Raw genomic sequence first — 22,599 nt, 5'->3', positions numbered from 1 at the left:
CTGCCTAGCTGTAACTTCCTAAAATACATAAAAGGGTCAGAATTTAATGGAATTACTATGAAATTGTGCAAAATTACTATGAATTTAATTATGTTTAATTTGGTGAAATTTTATAAAATGATTATGAAATAGTGCAACTAAATTCATTTATGGTTTTAGTCACTGGGGATACATACAGTAAGGAAATATTGTAGGCCTGTACGTGGAAGAAATAAAGGGGAAATTATGTATATTATAAATAAAGAGGTTAATGAAACATTACAAGCCATATTACTATTTATTGTGATCATAAATTATATTCAAGCCTCCATTGAGGATGATTTGGATTTTTGTCAACACCATCAAACTATGTGTCACCACTGTCAGACAGAAAACCCGACGGTATTGACAAAAGCACACTTTTACATGACATGCATGAGTTGTATACAGGAGCCATCTTGTTTTCCCTCTGTTGCTAGCTGCCTCTGGCCTCTACTTAAAATGCACAAATTAATGTCATAATTTAAAATAATTCTTCCTATACAAAAGAGGCAATGTTGACACGTCATGGTTGTGACAGTAGCAATATCAATATGTAAAAATTATTGAAAAAATAGCAAACTTACAGGAGCTTGTTTGACCTTGTTGCATTTAGCAGATGTGGAGGGTGGAAAGGGGGTCCTCAGGAATATAGTTGACCATGTGGTTGCCTGATTTTATTGCTTTTTTTTATATAAATATCTGATGATGTTGACAAAAACTTGGGACACATTTTGAGCAACCACAAAATAAGAGTAAATATTGTTGAAAATTCACTGCTTTTAGTTTTAAAGAGGATTTTCACACTACTCTTTCATTTGGCACATATATAATACATTTTAAATGATTTTTTTCACACTTTTTAAATCAAATTGAAATGATAATCTCTTGTCTGAGGACAACTGATTTTGTGGGTACTGGGCTATCATAGAATAATATAATTTATAAAATTAAAAACAAACATATGAAAAAATGTTTCATTTGTGCAAAAGACCCTCAGATGATCAACCCTGATTATTTTAAATAAGAAAATGTTATTCATTTTCAACGGAATTAGCACTTTTCTTAGTGGGACATGTTTTTGCAAAGTCTTAAGAATCAGTGGTATAAAGATGATCCACAATTTACAAACATAACTGAAATAAGAACCATGAATTACTGACAGCATCTTTAAGAACTGAGCAACTGATGAAAAGTGTTTAGATGAGCAAGACAAAAGAAAACATATGTTTGCTGCTGTGTATACTGAAACAAACGTTCATTCATTACAAAATAATATACGGAACGGATGCATAAGTTGGTTAAGGTTCTCACATTTTAGTACAATTCCATTAGTTACTATTAAGGCCACCTTCAATCTAATAGTTTTTTTATATTCAGCGTTTCTCGCCCAGTCTTTCTTGTTCTTTGGGGTCAATTTGCCTGTTCTGTTTTTGCTCGTTTTTTTTTGTGTAGGAGAAGGGATTTGGGGATTGATATGCTTGTTCTGTTTTTGTTTGGTTTTTTTCTGCAGGAGGAGGAATTTGGGGATTGATGTGTCTGTTCTATTTTTGTTCATTTTTTTGTGCGGAAGGAGGGATTTGGGGGTTGACGTGCCCACTCTGTTTTTGTTCGTGTTTTTGCGCAGGAGGAGGGATTTGGGGGTTGATGTACCTGTTCTGTTTTTATTCATTTTCTTTGTGCGGGCTGGGAGATTTGAGGGTTCATGTGCCTGGTCCATTTTTGTTCTTTCTTTTTGTGCAGGAGGAGGGATTTGGGGATCGATGTGCCTGTACCATTTTTGTTCTTGTTTTTGTGTGGAAGGAGGGATTTGGGGTTGATGATTGCGCTGCCTTTCTTTTCTTTCTTGGGTTCACGGCTACCCAGAGCAGAAGAATTTCAGAGTTGTATACTTTGATAATAAATGAACCTTTGAACCTTCAGGAAACTGGTTTCAACTTCAAACTAATGTTTCCAATAATGAAATATTTGTGAAGACTGTCTTTCTAAATAACTTCTCCAAATTCATCAACACAATTTGATGTAGGTACGCCTTGTACAAAAGTCGTGTGACATTCATTTTATGCTCATACCTGACCAAGAGTTGTTTGAGTTGTTCTTGTCCCAGTTGGTAGTTATGATCCTTCAGTACACTCTGGAAATCACTTATCGTTATACAGCCATCATTACACTTGTCTAGTTTAGAAAAGGTCTCATTAAAACCCTTGTGGTGATCCCTGAACATAGCTCTTGGAGGTCAAAAGAACAAAAAAAATTAGGTGGTTAATAAATTACAATCAAGCTCCATACTATTATTTTTGTCAGCAGTAAAGCACTTGCTATCTCTATCAGTTGTGATTCATAAAGCTTCCTCTTATTGGATGACAGCAAATGTTTTCATACATATTTTTGTCACAAGACATTTTAGCAGGATGATAGCATTGTAGTTTTGGTGGTGGACCAGAAGTCTAAAGGTTTGAACACTGGTCTGATAACACATATTCAAATAAATGCTTAATTATGATGACTGGTTGGGAATTTAAATCAATAAATTAACATTGAAATACAAATACCAATATGAATATCTCAAGTCCATTAAATTATAAATACCCTTTGCGAAGGAAATGAACCAACATTATTTGCAACCCTAGAACCAGTTGAACATATTTTTGATGTGAAGAATATATAAAGCAGAAACAGGAATTGACCACCTAACCTCCTGAACTTTGGAGTTAAGGGCATAGCCAAGTCTCAATTCCCATTTGAACTACAAAACATTTAATTCCTATAGAGGCCTGTAATCCAATAATCACCTCAACAATTAAATATCCACTGTAGAAAATACAGCTCTCAGAGTAAAGGAAGTTCTTCCCATCTCCATTCTAAATAACCAGTCATATTCAGCAACTATGTTACCCCCAGTTAACTCTCCAGCCAAAGGAAAAAAGCTTCACAGTGTTTATCCCAAATTCCAGTGTGCTTCAGTCAAACTTAGTCAATTTCTCCTCATTCCACAAGCACAATGATTCAATCAGATAATGTCAGTCTTCTGCACCTCCAAGGTGAGTATAATATTTTGTTAGAAATAGAGATGAAATCTCAAGATGTGCCCTCACCAAAACTCTGTACAATTGTTAGATCAGGTAAAGGCAAATGTGTCAAATGAAATTCAATTCCACACAAACATGAGGCTACACACTTAGAGAGCGAACAGTACCCGCTCAGAGATACCTGGTGGTAGTGCACAAAGAATGTATGAATAATGGGATTGGTGTGGGTTAGCAACCCATTACTTATTTAGGAAGTATTTGAAAAAGCATGGTGTGTTGTAATCGACAAAGCTATAGACTTAGTACTGAAAAGCTCTTTCTTAAAAGGGCAAATGGCTTCCTTCTGTGGCATAAGCATCTAAGAATTTTTGAAGACAATTGAAGATAATGTGGAGAGATCATAAATACTGAGCTTGCTAATACCTAAATTTCATGAATGAAAAATAAGTTTTCAAACCACCATTGACATACAGCACAAATAGAAAGTTGATGATTTGAACTCTCATTGAATTACGGACAATTCCTGTGAATTTATAGGCTACACATCCAGAATTTAACATGAACGTTTAAAACATAAACCCACTGTATTTCAAGAGTTATATTGGACACAACCTCAGATATTATGTAAAAATTCTCCATTTTAATTACCAATTATTGCAATTGATCTTTGGAAAAAGATGCTCTAAAATTTGTTTTCAACTGACTAAACAGAAAACCCGAATAGTGTTTGTAAGGGAAATACTAGTTTCTTTCATTTGCCCCCTTCGGTTTTTTTCCAATTAATATTTTCCCCACTTCTCATTCCTACCCTGTCAGACTATTACCCTTTGTTGCAGCAAGGTATTGAACATTCTCTTCAACAGAAGTGTTATGAATAAGTCCCAGGTGGATCCTAGTATTTACACGCATATCTGTTTACTAAGTACTCTACTAATGTTTCATTTTATCTGAAAAACAGCAAATGGAAATCTCTACAAGCTATCCTGTACACCTAATCACCCAGCATAATTAGGTAATACCATCAATCAGCCATATCCAAAGAGAATAAAATAGAGATAGGCTGCAACACCATGACTCCAATTTTTAATTTGCTCCCCCTCCCAACTATGCGCAGCTTTTCTTTGACAACGTGGCATTACTAAATAATCCCTTCTCTTTGAGTATGATATTTCCATAGTGCCAATGATAGGCATTTTTTAACTAAGTTCATTGAGAAATCTTATACCATAACCAAATGTTAAATTTCTTTTGTAACTCACTAACTGCTTTAATAAGAACAGTTGAAAATGTGCACTATTCTACTTACTTGAGCTGTTTTTGTAATTCTTTGATATTAAATTTGCCTGACTGAAGTCTCTGTTTTTGGATGCTATCTGCATAGACCTGGTGTTGCTCAGATCTGTCCTTTAAGTTGTCTTTCGTCTCTGGAACAATTTGTTTTCTGTCTGACTGGATTTGTGATCCAAACCTGCTCCTGAGCTTCTGCAGGAACTCAAAGTAAGTCACAAAACCTTTATTATCAGGATCATACCTGCAGGACAATAAAATAAATGGAAAGGGAAATTAATGTCGCTAGGAATAAAGGAAAAGAGTAGAAGAAAAACATCTATGCAGTGTTTTTCTTTCCCTCAGAATATCGTCAATGTGGTATTTGACATTTAGTCACTGCTGCAATATATGACATATGGTTAAACAAGCTAAGCTTCCTCAAAAATCAATAAAGACCAGGTTATCTGTTTTAGTTAGTCCTGACGAAGGGTCTCGGCCTGAAACGTCAACTGCGCCTCTTCCTATAGATGCTGCTTGGCCTGCTGCGTTCACCAGCAACTTTGATGTGTGTTGCTATCTGTTTTAGTGATGCTGATTGAGTGATAATTATCAGTAAGCAAATTGTGGATTAATCCTCTACCCAAAGTATGGTGGTTGCACTATTACATCCAACTGAGATTAGAAAGAACCCTTTTATTGCTGGAAAGGTAGTATGTCTACTGATGTAGCAAACTGCATCATATTTTAATATCAAGGGTCTGCAATAAGGCCTAAATTCGGCCAAGTGAGCCACAGCTGTTAACTGTCCTCATTTCCCACTAGTCTGTTGTGCTCTGTGATTCACTAGTGAAAGACAGGTACCTAAATTGTTCTGTGGAACAGGACATAGGCATGGCTACTTGATCTGAAGGATGAAACTTTGAGGATGAATATCCAGAGAAATTCTCTCTTTTGGTTTTATAACATTGATGGCAAGAAGAATGCCTCATCTCATTTTACCACTTCTTTTGGATCTTTTGCTGAACGTGCACTGCATAGGCAAGAGACCAGTTGCACTCCCTAAATATTCAATTTTTTTCCCGCAGCAAGTTAGCATTTCCTTTTGGCCAATATTATGGCACATAAATCAGTTTTGGTTTGCATTTTGTCAATTTATTTATATTGTAGTACAATAACTTAGTCAGCAACACAAATGAGTGTAGGAATACTTTGGCAAAGCTTTTAAAGTGTGTTGGCCCAGATTCACTTTTAAAGCTGTTAGAGGAATGGATAAATTGTGAATCAAACTCATTTAATGAATTCATCATTGTGACAAAATTTCAGCCTCAATGCAACACAGTTTCTGGGGAAGGGAATGTAAGCAACTGTGAGCTACCAAAAATGAAATACTGTTGTACACTTTCTGAACTCATACAAGCAGATTTTATATTCTTATTTCGATTTTCCCATATTAAATTTCTATTTACAACTTAAGGATTAGTCTGAAGAAATAACAAACAGTATTTTAAGATAATCAAACATAATAATTTTTTTAATGAATTTTGATGCAAGAACAGTCTTCACTAATTTTCTGTTTTGGTAGATAGTTTTATAAGTGTAATATTGAGCATGCACATATTAACTACCTTTTGAGGGTATCTGAGGAAAGAATTAGGCAGAACTTTTGCTAATTACATTTTGATTGGTACCCAATCTTTTGTGTAAGAATTTTGAGGCAAAACTACTGCCTTGAAATTAGAACTAAATATTTCAGAGATGGAGAAACTTTTACTCTCCTTTTCTGTAGTTACTCATGCAACACGTCATCTTAAGGTACTTAATATTGACACGGCAGATCTGAAATAATACTGTTTTAAATCCGATTTTATTTTTAATTTATAATGCAATTATGCTGTTTAATTCATTTGCTGCTTCATGTAAATTCACTTTCAAATGTTCTTAATTAATAATTCAACAAAAAATGTAACTTCCATCTACATTAAATTTAACAAGAATTGACCAATTGCATAACATTTTTAATATAAACAAAACATTTCAAGATAGTCCACAGGAACAGAACTTGGGATGTATAAAAAGGGAATACTCTTCTCATGCCTTCTGATTAGAATGTAAGCTTTAAGGAGTGCTTTTAAAGAATAGCATGAAATGAAGATGAGAAACATTAGTGGTAAAAGGGAATTCTAATCCATAAAAACACAGGTGCAAACATTCATGGGGAAGAAAATCTAAATTCCATGATTCAAATATACAGTAATTTAAGATATTTAAAATATTACTTTAACTAATTAGTTGACGATTGATTATCAAATGTATAATGATATCATCAAGCCGAAGAAAGTCTGAAATATAAACTGTGGTGTATGCTAATTGTCATCCTGCAATTGACTTGTTTGAATTGAAATCATGGCCTATTAAGAAGGGGACGGGGAAACAGAGCAGGAAAAAGATGATTATCAAAATTTCTTCTTATGATATCTTACAACACTAGATAAAAGCTCATGGAAGTCAATTGTAAGTGAAGGAAATATTAAGGAAGGTTTTGAGTTCTTCCACAGTTAATTAACATACATATTGTCTCTAAGCTTAGATATAATGAATGACCATTTGATTAGGATATCATTCTATCACAACTCTAGTTAAGACATGAATCAACTTCAGAAGACAAGAGGTGATGAAGAAGAATGAAATGTCATTACCAGGACCAAAATGTTTCAAATTGCTTGGGTGAAATTGGCATACAGGGCTGGCATAAAAGCTCCTTTATATCCTTCTTTTGCACAATAAGGTTACCTTCAGAATCAATCTGATTAAAGGCCTAGAAAATATAAATATTATTATTCTCAGTTTATGTTTGATAGCAACCTTTGTATATTTGGTAGAAAAGTTGAGGTAGTAACTGGATTTTCCTCAATTTGCCTAACTGAATCAAACCATGAATCAGAGAACCCAATATTCAACAAATGTCTAGCACAATTTGTTACTTTTGCATTACTTTAAAAAAGTAAAGCTGACCACAGTCACAAAACTGACACTATCCACATATTGAATTGTAAATTTTACTTACTTTTGTAATTTCTTCCAAAGTTAATTTTATGAACACAATGACAACAATGTTAAAAACTGCTAAATAGATTAATTCTCTAAGAATTAATACTAATGTAATAATAGACTCTGTGCTGCTTTTATTTAATTTTCAGTCATTAAACTGAAACTACATGAACAGATTAACAATGCATTGAAACCCATTTCTAATTTCATTACCTACATCAAGTGAACCAAAAAATGCTTTTAATTACAAAGTCTTATGACACTGCCAGGCTGCACTAATTCATAGCAGTTTTTATCTGCAGTGTTATGGAAATAAGTTTGAGCAGAAGCTAGAAAAGTTTACTAAATACTAATGGAATATGTTGATTGGGTCCAAAGCAAAAGCTTTTGGACACATTATTAAACCCTAAACAAATGATAATTACTACATTTTCCAAATGGAAGAGGCCATAATTTAGTGAAATAAAGAATGAAGATTATATAAAAACAGTGAAAAACATACAGTATATATACAAATTAGTCAGTACAGTCTCTTAATAAATTACAGAGAGAAAACAATAAGCCAAAAGTAAATACTGGAACATCACATCAGAACTTTCTTCTTACCTTGATCATCTCATGCCATTTTGTTCTTGCTTTATTAGATAAGTAGTCATGAACCTGCTCGCAAATCAGGTAAGTGTCATCTGTGTCTTCTCTTGAGCTACAAATAAATGAAAGTTATCATTGTAAAAATTATTTCTTTTTATGTTAATATCTTGAATAGAGGAATACTTTCTGCCTCCCAACCGCCAAAAGATTAACTAATTTATTATTTAGAGCTATTATAGGAAAACTCTAAAACTGTTGTCCTGATTGCAATTGTACCATTTTATTCGAATCCTAGTTTGAGAGCCTTGGAGTCCTGTTTCAGATTATTTATTCCTAGCTCACTGCAAAACTGAATATTAAACACTAAATTTAGTTTTACTATAGAAAGAGAAATAGAATAGCATGAAATTTAGGTAAGCATACAAGGAAGTAAATAGACCACAGGTGCAGGCACACATATACACAGTGCTACAGTACTTTGGACTATGATCACACCAGCATTTGTAGCACCAGGCTCACAGCCAAATGGTCGGAGATGGTTGCTACAACGACTATCCCTTTTAGAACATTCCAGAATTTCACTTACTTCTTGGTAAAGACAGATGCAAAATACTCATACTACCCACTTCTATAAATAGATATACTTTATGATCCTTTACAATTGACCTCTTTGGTCCACCTACAGCTCTGTATTATTTATTTCCCTTTAAGATACCACTGGATTCCCTTTTATGTTGGCAGCCAAATTATTCTTTGCCCCTCTTATTTGCACTTCTCTGATCTTTCCACATTTTATTTGGAATCTGACAACTAACTTGTGCTGCATTTTCTAATCACTCAATTCAGAACTGCAGAAGAAATAGTCCAGAAAGATGTCATCCCCATAAGAAGAATTAGTGAGTCATGCAGTATCTAAATGTGCAAGGTGACCATTTTAAGTACCGTTCTATCACTGACTTAGTATTACATTTCAAAAAAATATTTTGTGTTTCACGTTTCACACATCTAAATGTTCTGCTCCCTTCTGAATCTTTAATACAAGAACACATCTCAGTTGTCGTTTGCGCATTTCTTTCTGCAGATTTTGCATGGCAGGACATGGAAGGACGGGAATAACAAACAGGGAAGGCAGAATTATTTCCTCATTATTTATGAGAATGAGAAAGAAAGATAAAACACTTAAACTTACCTATGTAGATGAGCAACAAACTTCCAGATCAAAATTCCTCCACTGTAAGAACTTACCTTATATAGTATATATACATAAAAAGTTATAATGCCACAAAGAGGATGGACAGTATTCCTGAGGATTGGATAAGTAAACTACAAAGCCCCTCAAACGATCAGATCATGTTGCTAATAATCACTTTGACAGGGATAAAGAAATAAAACTGAAAATGTATTTAAGGCCGAGAATATGGAAGAATGTCCATATTGCACATTTTCCCACACTTCCCACTTTTCTATGAGCTGCTCACTGTCTTTGTATTAGTTTTACCTTTAAATTATTCTTACATTTTTCATTGTCTAATCGAGATGCTGTTATATATTTTCAGTCTCCAGCTTTTATTTTCATATCTTCCATTAAGTCAGCCTCATGAACACCACCTCCACTAACATCATATTCATCAATAACTGTCTTCACCTGAAGAAAGACCCAGCCCTGCCTCCTACTGACGTTTGCCAGACAATGATGGAAAGTTGCATGCATTTTTTGGTTTTGTCTCAGGTTTGCATATTTTAAAGTCTTTTTGCTTTCTATTTGTATTCAAACAATACATTTTCACTTCCAAACAAATTTAATGGATGAAAATAGAAGAGTGAGCTTTAAAAAGCAGTTATACACTGACTTGTGGGCTGATTTATTCCAGCGCTGATCTTGCTTGGACTCTATTATCCTAATTATCTTAAGGAATTCCAAATACGTTAGTTTTGACTCGGGTAGAAGTCCCAACATCTCTAAAAATCGATGATATTCGGTTGTTGTGACTGTAAGTGGGAAGTCATCAAGCAGAGTACGAAAGTCGTACATCGTAATTAATCCATCGTGGTTACGGTCTAATTGGTCAAACAATACGTGAAAATCCTTGAAAAAAATTAGTACATAATTAATAATATTACCCAGTTTCAGGAGTATGATTTTAAAAAATTAAAAATACTAAAAATCACAAACCTAATTGTTCACAGGTAACACATTATCCATAAGTAATAAAAACTGCAGCATTTCCCCAGCATTATCTAAATTGCCTTACCGAAGATGAATGTTTCACTTTTTCAAAGATGTAATTAAAACAATCATCAGCAATCATGCGTCTCATTTTCCAGTCAGCCCCTTTACTGGAAGATTGTTTTATTGCAACATCTGGACTTGCAGTTCTGTAATCTGTAATCCAGATAAAGAAATCATTAAATTAAATGTTTGATTATACCTGGAAGAAAAAGAGCGGGAGTAGGCAATCTTGCCCTTCAAATCTGTTCACCATTCTTATAGCTAAAATTCTACCCCAGCACCATTTCCAAAAGTACCCGTTCATCTCCTGATGGGCAAAAATCTGGTCATATCTGTTATGAAAAATACACAGTGACTGAGCATCCAGAGCCACCTAACAGAGTAAATTCAAAAGGTTCACCACACTCAGCAAAGGAAGATCTCCTCATCTCAGTCCTAAATGGCCTACTCCTTGTATTTGCAAACTGTATTCCCGAGCCACCACCACCCACTTTTTGGTAAATCAGAACTTTCCCCTGATCTTGGAGCTGAATCATCAGTAAACCTTCCTTGGAGTTCAGATGTGGACATTAATGGAACTCTGGAAATGAAGGCAATGTAATGAGAAGGGTTTTGAGAACATAGTCATAGCAGTTGGATGGGTGGTGCAGTTTATCCACTCATTCTAAACTGAAGATCAACTATTCATTTCAGTCATGTAGGTGTAGTCGCAGCATGCAATCCATTATTCCCAACTTTAAACTGACAGCATTACAGATACAGACAGAACCAAATACAACAGACTTCTCTGCATCAGGAAAAGTATATTCCAAGGATGCCAGGCATCTATAGTCTTCACTATTATCATGCATTGGACTGATGAAGGTGAAAGATTTGCCAACTTATGTGAAGCCCTTTTTATTTGGGCGACAAGGTTCAATGTAACAAAGTCAAGGGTAAGCACAATGTCCCACATCTAATTTCCCTAATTCTTTCAATTGAGAAGAACTGAATTCTTGTAACCTGGCTATTTCTAGTGCAAAATGTGTTTGAGATTTCTGGGTTAAATCATGCCAAGCTTGCCAGAAACGCACCCATTTGCAAATCACAGAGGATGTATTTTCGGTCATAGTTATGTCTGAGATTATCCCTTAATAATGCTTCCTCAGAAGACCTTAACTTGTAGACAGAAGAGATTGAGGATGCTGCAATCTGAAGCAAAAATCAGTCTGACTGAGGAACTCTACAGGACAAGCAGCATCTGTTTGGGGTGGGGAAGAAGGGGAGAAGGATTACCTCTCACCCTGTCATACCTGCCCACCCAATACACTATCCCCTTCCCCCCACCAATGCTACTTGACCACTCAGATCCTAACTTGTGCCTCGGAATCCCATTTATTTAACTGGTCTCCAATCACATTCAATATCCTAACCACATAACCCAATCTCACTCACCCCCCGGTCATTGGACTCTGGCATGGTGCCAGAGTATTAGAAAATTGCCAACGTTACTCCACTCTTTAAGAAAGGAGGAAGGCAGCAGTTAGCCTGACCTCAGTGATTGGGAAGATGTTAGAGTCAATTGTTAAGGATGAGGTGATGGAGTACTTGGTGACACAGGACAAGATAGTACATAGTCAGCATGGTTTCCTTCAGGGAAACTCCTGCCTGATGAACCTGTTGGAATGCTTCAAAGAGATTACAAGTCAGATAGATAAAGGGGATGCAGTGGATGTTGTATATTTGGACTTTCAGAAGGCCTTTAACAAGGTGCCACACATGAGGCTGCTTACCAAATTAACAGCCAATGGAATTACAGGACAGGTACTAACATGGTTAGAGCATTGGCTGATTAGTAGGAGGCAGAAAGTGGGAATAAAAGGATCATTTTCTGGTTGGCTGCCAGTGACTAGTGGTGTTCAGCAGGGGTCGGTGTTGGGACCACTTCTTTTTATGCTGTATATAAATGAGATACATGATGGAATAGATGGCTTTGTTGTCAAGTTTTCAGATGATATGAAGATTGGTAGAGGGGCAGGTAGTGTTGAGGAAACAGATAGGATGCAGAAAGACTTAGACAGATTGGAAGAATGGGCAAGAAAGTGGCAAATGAAATACAATGTTGGAAAATGCATGGTCATGCACTTTAGCAGTAGAAATAAATGTGCAGACTATTTCCTAATTGGGGAAAAAATCCAGGAATCTGAGATGCAGAGTCCTTGTGCAGAACAGCCTGAAGGTTAACTTGCAGATTGAGTTGGCGGTGAGCAAGGCTAATGCCATGTTAGCAATCATTTCAAGAGGTCTAGAATACAAGAGCAAGGATGTGATGTGGAGGCTTTATAAGGCGCTGGTGAGGTTTCACCTTGAGTATTGTGAACAGTTTTGGGCCCCTCATCTTAGGAAAGATGTGCTGGTATTGGAGAGGGTCAGAGGAGGTTCGCAAGGATGATTCCAGGAATGAAAGGGTTATCATACGAGGAACGTTTGATGACTCTGGGTCTGTACTCACTGGAATTCAGAAGAATGGGGGGGGGGGGTGGAATCTTATTGAAACCATTCGAATGTTCGAAGACCTAGACAGAGTAAATGTGGAAAGGATGTTTTCCATGATGGGAGAGGCCGGGACAAGAGGGCACAGCCTCAGGATAGAGGGGCGCCCTTTCAAAACAGAGATGCGGAGAAATTTCTTTAGCCAAAGGGTGGTGAATTTGTGGAATTTGTTGCCACGTGCAGCTGTGGAGGCCAGGTTGTAGTGTGTATTTAAGGCAGAGATTGATAGTTTCTTGATTGGACATGGCATCAAAAGTTATGGGAAGAAGGCCGGGAACTGGAGTTGAGGAAGAGATAGAAAAAAGGATCAGCCACGATTGAATGGCAGAGCAGACTCGATTGGTCAGATGGCCTAATTTTTTTAGATTATGAAGACACGCAGTCCTCTTTTATTGTCATTTAGTAATGCATGCATTAAGAAATGATACAATATTTCCTCCGGTGTGATATCACAAAACACAGGACAGACCAAGACTGAAAAAAACTAACAAAACCACATAATTATAACATATAGTTACAACAGTGCACAATACCATAACTTGATGAAGAAGTCCATGAGCACAGTAAAAGTTCAAAGTCTCTCAAATGTCCCACATCTCACGCAGACGGGAGAAGGAAGAAAAACCCTTCCTGCCATATCCGACCACAGTCTGACTCTGAGTCATCCGAAAACTTCGAGCTCTGATCAGCTCTCCGACACCGAGTACTGAGCGCCATCTCTATCCGAATGATTCGACCTACATCTCGGTCGCCAACAGCAGGCAAAGCCGGGGATTCTGAGGCCTTCCCTCCGAAAGATTCCCAACCGCGCAGTAACGACAGCAGCGAACGGGCACTTCAGAAATTTTTCCAGATGTTCCTTTGTGCTTTCACGTCCATCTCCATCAAATCAGAATTGTTCACGGCCCCTATTTAATGGATACGATATCATTTTTCACCGGAGGGCTGTGCGCGCACGGCGCGGTGCTTCTCTCTCCTCCCACCTTCTGCTCCTATATCTTATGGTCTCAATTTTATTCTGCCCACCTGATCCAATGCCTATCTGCCTTGAATCACGCCTCTTTCCACCATCTCATAATACAACCATTGTCAGTTGATTCAATGTTAAAGCTCACAATCTCTAAGGACTCAGCCCCAGCCTTGGACTTTATAATTCTCTTTCACGCAATTCCCCAGAATGGTAAAATGCATAAGGTTAAGAGTTATTCAGCAACACAACAGACCTTGGTCTTAGTTGCTGCTGAATTTTGCTGCAATGGTATTGGTATTTTGTCACACATACTGAAACACAGTGAAGTGTTTATTTTACATACCATCCAGACAGATCATGCCATATGTTATTACATTGAGGTTAAAAAAAAACAGAATGTAGAATATAGTGTTACAGATAAAATGCAAGACAGGTAGACAAATAAGTAGCAAGACTATGACCAGGTAAACTGTAAGGTCAAGAGTTCATCTTTTAAGACGAGAGGCCACATAACAGTAGGATAGAAGCTGTCCTCGAGTCTGGTGGTTCATGCTTTCATATATTTGGCCCATCGTGAGAAGAGAGAATAAAGAATAACTGAAGTAAAAATGTCTTGATTATGCTGGCTGCTGATATTGAGACAATCAATGGAGGGGAGGTTGATGTAATCCATGAACAAATTGTCACTGACAAACTACACAACAACTTATAAGATAGTTCTCTCATGCCAATGAATTTCCTATTCTACCTAATACAATCGTGAATGGGCAGGTAGAGCATTTCTGTCACTTGCAGGGAGGAGATTAGTGGGGAACGATGAATGGACAAGGGAATTATAGAGGGACCAATCCCTGCAGAAAGCTGACAGTGGGGGGTGGGGGGGGGGGAAGGTGAAGATTTGTTAGTGGTAAGATCCCATTGAAGATGGCAGAAGTTGCAGAAAATAATGTGTTGGATGTGCAAGTTCATGAGGTGGTAGGTGAGGACAAGAGAAACTTTCCCTGTTAAGGTGGTGGGAAGATGGGGTGAGTGCGGATGTCTGGGAAATAGAGGAGAAGTGGGTGAGGGCAGCATCAACGGTAAGTAAGGGAAACACTGTCCTTTGAAGAAGAAGGACATCTGTCCTGGAAAGAAAAACCTCATTCTGGGAACAGATGTGGTGGGGATGAAGGAACTGAGAAAAGAGAATAGCTTTTTTTTTACAGGAGACAGGGTGGGAAGAGTCAAGACAGCTGTGAGAATTGGTAGATGTAAAAAAGATGTCATTAGACAGTTTGTCTCCAGAGATGGAGACAGGAAGATCGAAAAAGCGGAGAGAGGTGTCAGAAATGGGCCAAGTGAATTTAAGGGCAGGGTGGAAGTTGGAGGCAAAGTTGATGAAATTGACGAACTCAGCATGGGTGCATGAAGCAGTACCAATGCAGTTGCCACTGTAGCTCAGAAAGAGTTGGGGAGCTTTACCATGGAAGGCTTGGAACATGGACTGTTCCACATAACCAGCAAAAAGGCAGGAATTGCTGGGGGCCACATGAGTGTACATGGCTGCCCCTCAAGTTTGGAGAAAGTAGGAAGAGCTAAAGGAGAATTGGTTGAGGGTAAGGACCAGTTCTGCCAAACAGAGGAGGCTGGTGGTGGAGGGGAACTGGTTGGGTGTTTTGTCAAGAAAGAAGCAGAGAGCTTTAAGGCTTTCTTGATGAGGAATATAAGTATGTAGGGACTGGACATTCATGGTGAAAATGAGGCAATCAGGACCAGGGATTTGAAAGGTTTTGAGGAGATTAACAGCATATAAAGTGTCACGGATGTAGAACTGAAGGGACTGAACCAAGGGGGATATAATAGCGTCAAGGTATGCAGATGTGGGTTCAGTGGGGCAGATGCAAGCTGGGACAATGGGCCTACCTGGACAGTCAGGTTTGTGGATCTTGGGTAGGAGGTAGAAATGAGCAGTGTGGGGTAAGGAAACAATGAGTTCGATGGCAGTGGATGGGAGATCACTAGATTTGATTAGGCTGGTGATGGTGTCAGAGACAATGTTCTAATTGAATTTGCAATATCTTGGTTACCTTTGAAGTGTTCAGAGAAGTCATGGAAATCCAAGTCTTGATTCTTGAATCCCAGTACGTTAGCCAGAATGTTAAACTGATGTTCGTCCATGATTATGCCGCAATCTTGTAGCACCTAAAATACAAGGGAATGAACATTATGTTGTAAATTTGATTTTAGCCTAAAAATTATAATACAGATAGAAACACAAGCTAACATGGAGCTACAGACTTGATCCAAGGCATTATTTTATTTAGCTGCAGGAGAAAAACTTTCTTACGTGCATAATGAATATTCAACATGAATTATGGTTCTCAACCCTGGTTTTGCATAATAACCAAAATTTTCAGAAGTTCCCAGTTCACACATCATGACAGCAGTACAGTACCTCTTCTGGTGTAGTAGCGGTCCCTAGTGGTCCTAAATCAGACTGCCATTTGGTGGAGTTGTTGGGGTGGGTACAGAAACAGGCAAACTTTCACCAGTGATCAGTAATCATGATTTCAGAAATTGTCATCCACCAGAATTATTTAGAGGGCAACCCCATAATGAAAGTAGAAATATCATTTGGAACATCAGAAGAGACCTAGTGGTGTACAATTTGCTAGTTAAGGCCAACAGATGTGTGGCATTCTGCAGGCATTACCTCAATAAATTTTGACCTTCAGTGTACGCACATCTGAACACAGAGTGCTAAAGGCCAGCTGTTTAGACTTCAGAAAACCAAGAGGATAAAGGGAAAGGACAGCAAGATTTAGAAACCTGCAATGAAAAGAGATATTTTAGTTTAGTTAAAGGAAAAATGGAAACTTGTATAAGGTTTAGGAAACTGGTATCAGGCGAGACCTTTGAGAAATATAAGGGAATCTGGAAAGAATTTAAACAAAGAATTAGGAGGGCTGAAAAGGGCGGAATGTCCTTGGCAAGTAGGATTAAGGAGAATCTGAAGGCATTTTATACCTATATTAGGAGCAAAAGGGTAGCATGATGGGAAAGGGTAGGTCCACTCAAGGGCAAAGGGAGGAATTTACGCAAGTAGCCAGAGGAAATGGTCAAGGTCCTAAATGAGTACATTGCAATTAGTATTCGTAGTGGAGAAGGACATGAATGATGTTGAGATCAGGGAGGGGTATGTTGATAATCTAGGGTATCTTGGAGATTTTGAAAAACATTGAAATTGATCTATCCCAGGACACTGTGGGAGGCTAAGGAGGAGACAGCTGTGGATTTGACGGTGATCCTAATTGATTGGAAAATACTTCATTAATACCACAGGCATAAAATAAATAAAAGCATAGTTACTTCTAAGATAAAAGCAGAATTTTTAAAATCTTGGAAATTTACTTTTGAAAGTAATGGAAACGTATCAAAAGAGCAAAATAACAGGTATATATATTTTAATCAAAGTTAAAGAAACTCGTTGACATACATGCCATGTATACAATCATAAGCTTTTTTTAATAACAGCTACCATTATCTTTCAACTACTGGGCAAATAGAACTTAAGAAGAGTATAGCAAAGCGTGAGTAATGATATTTAAAATAAACTGGAATAAGCTAGTGAGAATTTAAGGTACAGGAATAGGTTACAGCTGTTCTTTCATTAAATAAAATGATTGCTAATTGACTGTAACCTCTGCATTCCAGTCTACCAGCGGTGAGATTGCATCTTCACTCTCTACTTGCTTACTTGTCAAGAGCCTATCTACCTCTGCCTTGAAAATATTCTGATTCCACCTTTCCTTGAAAGAATATTTTGAAGGTTCACAGTCTTCTGAGGGAGTTCTTTTTCACATCACCATCTTGAATGGATCATTCATTTTTAAATAATGATCTCTAGTTCTAGATTTTCATGACAGGAAACAACCCGCCCATCATTACACCGTCAGGATATCTCATGATTTTGTATGTTTCAATCAATTCCCCTCTAAATTTACCAAAACCCTGGGCAGACATGCCTTTCCTGTCCAAACGTCTCTCTAAGACAACCTGTCCATTCTAAGTATTGGTTTGTTAAATATAAATACACCCTGAAATGCTTCAAATATATTAACATCCTTCCTTGAATATGGGGACTTATGATGTACTCCTGATGTTGTGATATTAATTGTCTCTACAACAAAAGCACAATTTCACTAAATTGTATTCAGTTTCATTTACAAACAAAAATGAAACTTTTCTTTTATCTTCCTTAATTACTACCGAAGTTTCTTGTGAATTCTACATTAAGCCATCCATATACTTTGGCACCTTATAGCTTTGCAATCTCTCATCATTTAGATTTTTTTTTAAAATTCCCTGTCAAAATGGACAATTTTTGATCTTCCTACATTACCCACTCCCTTAGCCTACTTCCGTCTCTTTGTTGCCTCCTCATTCCCCCTTTACCATTTACCCTCCTATAAATTTTTGAGCCTTCACCGAATTTAGCAATCAAACGGAGGTAACTTCTTTCATATTTAACCTCTTGACTGTGCTCAGTAAATTTATTATTTTACAAGGCCCTGTTTGAAAGTGTGTGTCTGCACGTGGAATGGAGAGTGGATCAGACTTAGCTGCTATGCTCTGGGATTATTTCTCTACCAACATCACTTTCTTGGATCACAAATCAGCCAACATCCTTCATCATGGAATTGCTGGCAGAAGACGATGGACGAAAGCCAATAAGTATTGCCTCATAAAAGGGAAAGAATAAAGTAGTATGCTTTGACAAAGATCATTCATGTGTCTTGGTACATTTCCTTCTGTTATGTCTGAACAGAAGAAATGGAAAATCAGAGCAAATAAAAAAGCTGACAGAAGAAAAACAACAACCATCTGTAACTTCCATTCACGATTATCATCGACATGTAGTTTGAACTGATTCCTCTCCATTTAACTTCATCATTTTGCCTTATTGAATATTACCTTGTCTAAATCAAATGAGGTTATTTTTACTCAAAAATTCAGACCTTTTTGAATCCTTCCTGGTTGATTTTGCCAGTACATTGGTTTTTATGGGTAAGGAAACTTTTTCTAATGTTACTGTCACAATAGGTAATACGTTCCCAAAGCTCTGATTTTACTTCATTCAAAGTCATCGCCTTGCAAAACATGGAATCCTCATTTTCTTTCTTTATGAGCCTGAAACATAAACAATAAATGTTACAGCTATCCATTGAAATCACTTAGTAATAGAACAGCTTTAAAATAATAGTTTTTTTTTAAAGAGTAGATGGCACTGATGTTTCTCTGAGGAAATTAAGGATGTTGCTGTTTTCCAAATGACAAACCTCACGGTTTGCTCGCAGTTCTGAAATCATTCCTTGGAGACCATACTGAGGGAAAATGAATGCAAATGGTTTTATGCATTCATTCAAGTCTATTTTGGGGGGGAGGAGGGGGCTGATATTCATATAATTCTGATTCATCTGTGGGTACGCTAACTTACAGCTTTGACTCATATACCTAAATATAAATACATTACATTTTAAATCAATAGCTTGTAATTACCAAGGGAACTAATTTCCATTGGACATTTGATGCAATACGAGTGCCCTTTCACTCAAAGAAAGTTTTGTCCTATTTTACTTGGATCACAATTTAAGAAAATCATAGTTGTTCATTAAAGGAAAAATAAAACCAATAAGACCTCAAGATCTCTCATGTAATGAAGAAAACAAAATTGTTATCCTTAATTATTATCATGCAACAAAACTATGTGATAGTGTAAGAGGTGGAGAGAAAGGAACGTCTATGATATCTTGGCGGAGAACAAGCTTAGCCAAGTGAATCAGTGATGGCAGATAACTTTCACCAAGTCCTTGATATTTACTTAATATAGCTTTGAAATATTATCTGTTAATTTTCAGCACAACTTTAGATCTAAATATGAAAATCATTCATAAACAGACTCTGAACATCACAGAAGTGGAACTGCTAGGTTTCTACAAAACTCCATGAAGTTTCACTGAAAATGATTCACTTCTATTCACTCAATTTAGACAATTTTTAATTTTATTGTATAGTAGATTTCAATTTTAGATCTCAAATAGTAACACCAGAGATCTCAGCAAACTTTCAACATACTTTCAAAATATTGTGCATAATGTTCTATTCATGATCACGTTAGCCAAATAACCAACTAGGATTATAACTTCCAGAACTTAACATAAAACTAAAAATTTTTTTCTCTAGAATTAAGGCTCCAGTTATAACAACAGAATTGTTTTTTTTTCCTAGAAGGCATATCACATCCTAATATTCATTTTAAACCAGTCAAGATTTTGACAGCATTTTAAATAACAGAGTTATTCAAAGATGCACTGAGTGCTGATGGAGAAGTGACCTTGCCTCTTTTTATCTTGCTGATGATTGAGCACAGGTACTTCTGTGCTGGTGATCTTAGGCATGCCAATAACCCCAAGATTTTCCAGGAACTGCTGATATGAAACTTGTACGCTGCTGTTCTGTTGTTGCTTGCACAATCTGAAATATTGAGGGGGTTTATTTTGATGTTAATAATGACATTGATTCAAATTTAGAAAGCATATTGTTACAATACCCTAATGATATCACACCGTTAGACCTAAAAGCTATTTGACAGCCCTATAGTTAATTAAAAAAGGATACTGTGGTATCAGTGATATCCTACCCAAGGATTGAATCTTAGATGGTACAATACAGAAAGAGGCCATTTTCTTCATCAAATCTGTACTACTCTTGAAATACAGTCATTCTGATGGTTTATTTCTGTGAGGGCAGTTTTCTCTATAGAACTAGATTTATTAACATTTTCCACAGATTTTCATTCATCTAATAGGGAATTCAGCTGATCACCCTCTTTTCTACCTTTGTTTCTTCATCAAGAATTTACCAAACTCTCTTCTGAAAGCTACTAGTGAGTTACTCCCAATATCCAATCTCAAACCCAAACTCTTATATCAGTTTAAAAATGCAAACATGAGGAAATCTGCAGATGCTGGAATTTAAAGCAACACACATCAAAGTTGCTGGTGAACACAGCAGACCAGGCAGCATCTCTAGGAAGAGGTACAGTCGACGTTTCGGGCCAGGACGAAGGGTCTCTGCCTAAAACGTCGACTGTGCCTCTTCCTAGAGATGATGCCTGGTCTGCTGCGTTCACCAGCAACTTTGATGTAGGCTCTTGTATCAGTGCCCTCTGGTTATTTACCTTTGTTCACATAGGCTATTCCTCTAACTCCTTCATGATGTTAAACATTTCTTTCAAATTTCTTTGAGCCAAGAGAGCTCAAGTTTCTCCTATCTTTCAAGTAATTGCAAATTCTGATCACTGGAATCATTCTAGTACATAGGACATTGAATAGTACTGCACAGGACCAGTCCATTCTGCCCATGACTGTGCTGAGTACAAAGTCAAATTAAATTAAACCTTATCCACCCTCACATGATCCGTATCCCTCCATTCCCTACATGTTCTTATGCTTGTCTAAATGCCTATTAGATGCCATTATCATGTCTACTTCCACCACTACCCCAGGCAGTATTTTCCATGCACCTATCACTCTTGTAAAAAAAAATGTTCACTGTATGCTTTCTTTAAGCTTTCCCCCTCTCATCTTAAAGCTATGTCCTCTAATATTTGACATCTATGCATTGGGAAAAAGACTATTTATCCTATCTATGCCTCTCATAAACCTATAAACCTCAAGCAGGTTTCTCTTCAGCATCTAATGCTCCAGAGAAAACAATCCAAGTTTGTCCAAACTCTCCATAGAGATAATACTCTCTAATGTGGGAAGCATTCTTGGGAAAATCTCTTCTATGTCTTTTCTAAAGTTTTCACACCCTTTTTAATTCCAGGAAATCTCTCAATCCACAATATGACAATTTATTCAGTGATTATATATCAGAAGGTGAAACATACAGCCTGCATTCAGCTAGTTTTGCAAAACGGATATGTTGTCTGCACTCAACAGTCATAGCTCCTTGAGCTTATCTGACATGGGGATTTCTAGGAACCATGATCGATAAAGGTTTAGTAGCTTTGCAACTTTAACTAAAGCCAATATGGAGACACAATACAGTAGCATCACAACAAGTGCAGCAAGTATATAAGCCAGGTACTAGGGATTCCATATGACGAATTTTAGTTTTTGAGTTTTAGTTTAGTGAATTTTAGCTTTAAATCAACATATACAACCTCTTAGGCCTTTCTTGTTTTCATTGCCTCCTTAAATTCTTGAAATAGCTCTAGATTTTCCAAACTAAGCTGTCTTTTACCAATTAGTCAGCAAAATAGAATAGCCCGAAGTAGTCAAAACAGTGAAACCTTAGTTTTAAGAGCTCATTAAGAGCTGCTTTATATGCAACTTTATCTTGGAGTAGCTATTTCATAGAAACATAGAAACATAGAAAATAGGTGCAGGAGTAGGCCATTCGGCCCTTCGAGCCTGCATCGCCATTTATTATGATCATGGCTGATCATCCAACTCAGAACCCCGCCCCAGCCTTCCCTCCATACCCCCTGACCCCTGTAGCCACAAGGGCCATATCTAACTCCCTCTTAAACATAGCCAATGAACTGGCCTCAACAGCTTCCTGTGGCAGAGAATTCCACAGATTCACCACTCTCTGTGTGAAGAAGTTTTTCCTAATCTCGGTCCTAAATGGCTTCCCCTCTGTCCTCAAACTGTGACCCCTCGTTCTGGACTTCCCCAACATCGGGAACAATCTTCCTGCATCTAGCCTGTCCAATCCCTTTAGGATCTTATACGTTTCAATCAGATCCCCCCTCAATCTTCTAAATTCCAACGAGTACAAGCCCAGTTCATCCAGTCTTTCTTCATATGAAAGTCCTGCCATCCCAGGAATCAATCTGGTGAACCTTCTTTGTACTCCCTCTA

At 37.2% G+C, this 22,599-nt stretch overlaps 1 protein-coding gene across 1 annotated transcript in view; it reads right to left on the bottom strand.

Moving 5' to 3' along the window:
- efcab6 (EF-hand calcium binding domain 6) overlaps window positions 1–22,599 on the bottom strand; it is a 113,956-nt gene that overhangs the window by 37,129 nt on the left and 54,228 nt on the right. The window contains exons 16-24 of the mRNA XM_063059688.1: window positions 20,066–20,200; window positions 18,685–18,856; window positions 15,754–15,868; window positions 10,208–10,338; window positions 9,806–10,041; window positions 7,971–8,067; window positions 7,013–7,131; window positions 4,354–4,578; window positions 2,091–2,246 (exon numbers count right to left, since the gene is read on the bottom strand). Coding sequence (XP_062915758.1) covers window positions 2,091–2,246; window positions 4,354–4,578; window positions 7,013–7,131; window positions 7,971–8,067; window positions 9,806–10,041; window positions 10,208–10,338; window positions 15,754–15,868; window positions 18,685–18,856; window positions 20,066–20,200 — 1,386 coding nt within the window. The remainder of the gene's footprint in view (window positions 1–2,090; window positions 2,247–4,353; window positions 4,579–7,012; window positions 7,132–7,970; window positions 8,068–9,805; window positions 10,042–10,207; window positions 10,339–15,753; window positions 15,869–18,684; window positions 18,857–20,065; window positions 20,201–22,599) is intronic.

This window comes from Mobula hypostoma, chromosome 9, assembly GCF_963921235.1.
Source record: "Mobula hypostoma chromosome 9, sMobHyp1.1, whole genome shotgun sequence".
Taxonomy (NCBI): Eukaryota; Metazoa; Chordata; class Chondrichthyes; order Myliobatiformes; family Myliobatidae; genus Mobula; species Mobula hypostoma.
The sequence above is the reverse complement of the archived record's forward strand: the minus strand, read 5'-3'. Positions and strand labels throughout refer to the sequence as shown.